The sequence below is a fragment of the Pteropus vampyrus genome, unplaced genomic scaffold (genome assembly GCF_000151845.1).
Source record: "Pteropus vampyrus isolate Shadow unplaced genomic scaffold, Pvam_2.0 Scaffold291, whole genome shotgun sequence".
In the NCBI taxonomy this organism is placed as follows: Eukaryota; Metazoa; Chordata; class Mammalia; order Chiroptera; family Pteropodidae; genus Pteropus; species Pteropus vampyrus.
The window spans coordinates 779036-781173 of NW_011889072.1; the positions used below are offsets into that span (position 1 = coordinate 779036).

Here is a 2138-nt window from a genome sequence, read left to right on the forward strand (position 1 = left end):
GACGCCTGTTCCGTGAGTCAGGCGTGATCGCTCATACGGGCCGAACGCTCGTGGATCTGTGTGGCAACCAGCTGCGCCTCTGGCAGCGACAGCTGAACGATGATGTATCTCAAAAGCAGTAATAGCCTTCAGTCTGTGTCAGTGTTCGAACAGCAATTCTCTTCTCAAAAAGAGTAACCGGCAATGAGGAGAACGTGAGGGAGACACAGCTGGGCTCATATTGTCACTCAGAAGAAAACCCCCTCGGGAATCACGATGAAACCCGCATGACGCCGGTCGCTTGCGCAGGACGCGGGTGTCACGGCATCGTGGCCGACAGCCCGTGCTCACGCTGTCTGTGCCTCTCGCAGTGGCCGGGAGCGGACGAGGCCTATTTCATAGCGAAGGAGATTCTCGCCACAGAACGAACATACCTGAAGGATTTGGAAGTTATTACTGTGGTAAGCAACCTACGTCCCTTTTTGCTTGGGTGTCCTCGATGCCGCTTGACCCTCCCTGGAGGCAGGAGACCCCCCCGCCCCCCAGAAGCGTCCCTCGGCCCCGGGGCTGACACGCCCTGCTCTCTGAACCAGATTTCCGTCAGACGCCCAATCGGCTGGGGTCGTGGGCCCCATTTTCTGTAAAACTGGGAGCGTGGCCACTTGAAGCTTCTCATCCAGAACCGTCTCCTCATGCTGTGGACGTTTGGTGGTCAGCCCGGAGCACAGCTGTGGCACTGATTTGAGCCGTCCTCACAGTGCCTCCGGGGTTCGCGCCGGGTGTCCGGCCGAGGCCCGCGGTCACCCTGAGCTCTCCCGCAGTGGTTCCGCAGCGCGGCGGTCCAGGAGGACGCCCTGCCCGCGGGCCTGAGCTCCCTGCTCTTCTCCAGCATCGACCCCATCTACGAGCTGCACAGCGGCTTCCTGCGAGAGCTGGAGCAGCGGCTGGCGCTCTGGTAACTGGCTAGGTCACGGGGACCGCATCTCACTGATGTCTGTCCTTAGAAGGTGTGGGGAGGAGTGGCCGTGAAACCGTCCCTTATCCACCCCGTTCCAGAAGAATGGGAAGAGCGGGGTGCAGGTAGGCCATCCTGTTTTGGCCCGATGGCCGTCTTCGAGAGAACAGCCCAAATGTCGTACCCGGTTCTGTCGAGGACGGGCCTCGCCCTTCGAAGCACCCGGCTAGGACAGCCAGTCACACTGGGCCTGTCAGGGTGAGTCTCGCCAGCTTTCGCAAGGTTGTGACTGTCTCGTCGTCTGTACAGGGAACGGCCTTCCGGTGCCACAGGCAGTCGTCAGCGGATCGGGGACGTGCTGCTCAGGAACATGCGTCAGCTGAAGGTACCGACCGCGGCGTGCATGTGGTGGCGGCGTGCGTGTGGTCGCTCTAGGCGCAGGAGTACCTGTGGGACAGTTCCCGGGGAGGGCGTCCCCTCGCGCCTCCATCAGGCCATGGAGGCCTGGAGCAGCTGGTGCGGTGGAAGCCTCGGGGGGAAGCCTCAGCGTCCCCTCCCTCTGACAGCAGATCACTCACCTGCCTCGCCCCGCCTCCGCCGTGCTGAGGCAGAGCTGGAGCCGGGCTGGTGTCGTCCCACCAGGAGCTCACCGCTATGTCGCACGAGGCGAGACCCGGCCCTCTCAGCCTCGGTTCTGATTCTTCACCTGTAAGGTGGAGGTGGAGCCCCTGATGCAGCCGAGGGTGGCCGTGACAGCGTGCACAGCCCCGCCCTCCTGTCTGAACCAGGGCCGGGCCGCTTGCCTGCTGGACGCCCACACGGCAGATGCCGCCCAGATAGGCCGGCTGCTCGCCCCGCTCCCCGGTCGCCTAACCTAAAGGGTCCGTGTTGTGCCCCAATAGCAGTTCACTGGCCACTTCCAAAGGCACGACGAGGTCCTGATGGAGCTGGAAAAGGCAGCCAAGCGCGTTAAGAAGCTGGAGGCGGTGTACAAAGAGTTCGAGCTCCAGAAAGTCTGCTACTTGCCTCTCAGCTCCTTCTTACTGAAGCCCATCCAGCGACTGCTGCACTACCGGCGGCTGCTGGGCCGGCTGTGTGGGCACTACGCGCCCGGGCACCCGGACTTCGCCGACTGCCGCGGTGAGTGAGGGCCTGGCGCAGGGGCTGCGGGCTCCACCCCAGAAAGGCCGAGCGCTGCCCCCCC

General features: G+C 63.4%; 1 protein-coding gene across 1 annotated transcript in view; it reads left to right on the forward strand.

Annotated features, from left to right (window-relative positions):
• Nucleotides 1-2138, forward strand: part of FARP2 (FERM, ARH/RhoGEF and pleckstrin domain protein 2) — a 96865-nt gene that overhangs the window by 76549 nt on the left and 18178 nt on the right. The window contains exons 15-18 of the mRNA XM_023521086.1: nt 351-440; nt 801-934; nt 1244-1319; nt 1837-2081. Of these exons, the coding sequence (XP_023376854.1) occupies nt 351-440; nt 801-934; nt 1244-1319; nt 1837-2081 (545 nt within the window). The remainder of the gene's footprint in view (nt 1-350; nt 441-800; nt 935-1243; nt 1320-1836; nt 2082-2138) is intronic.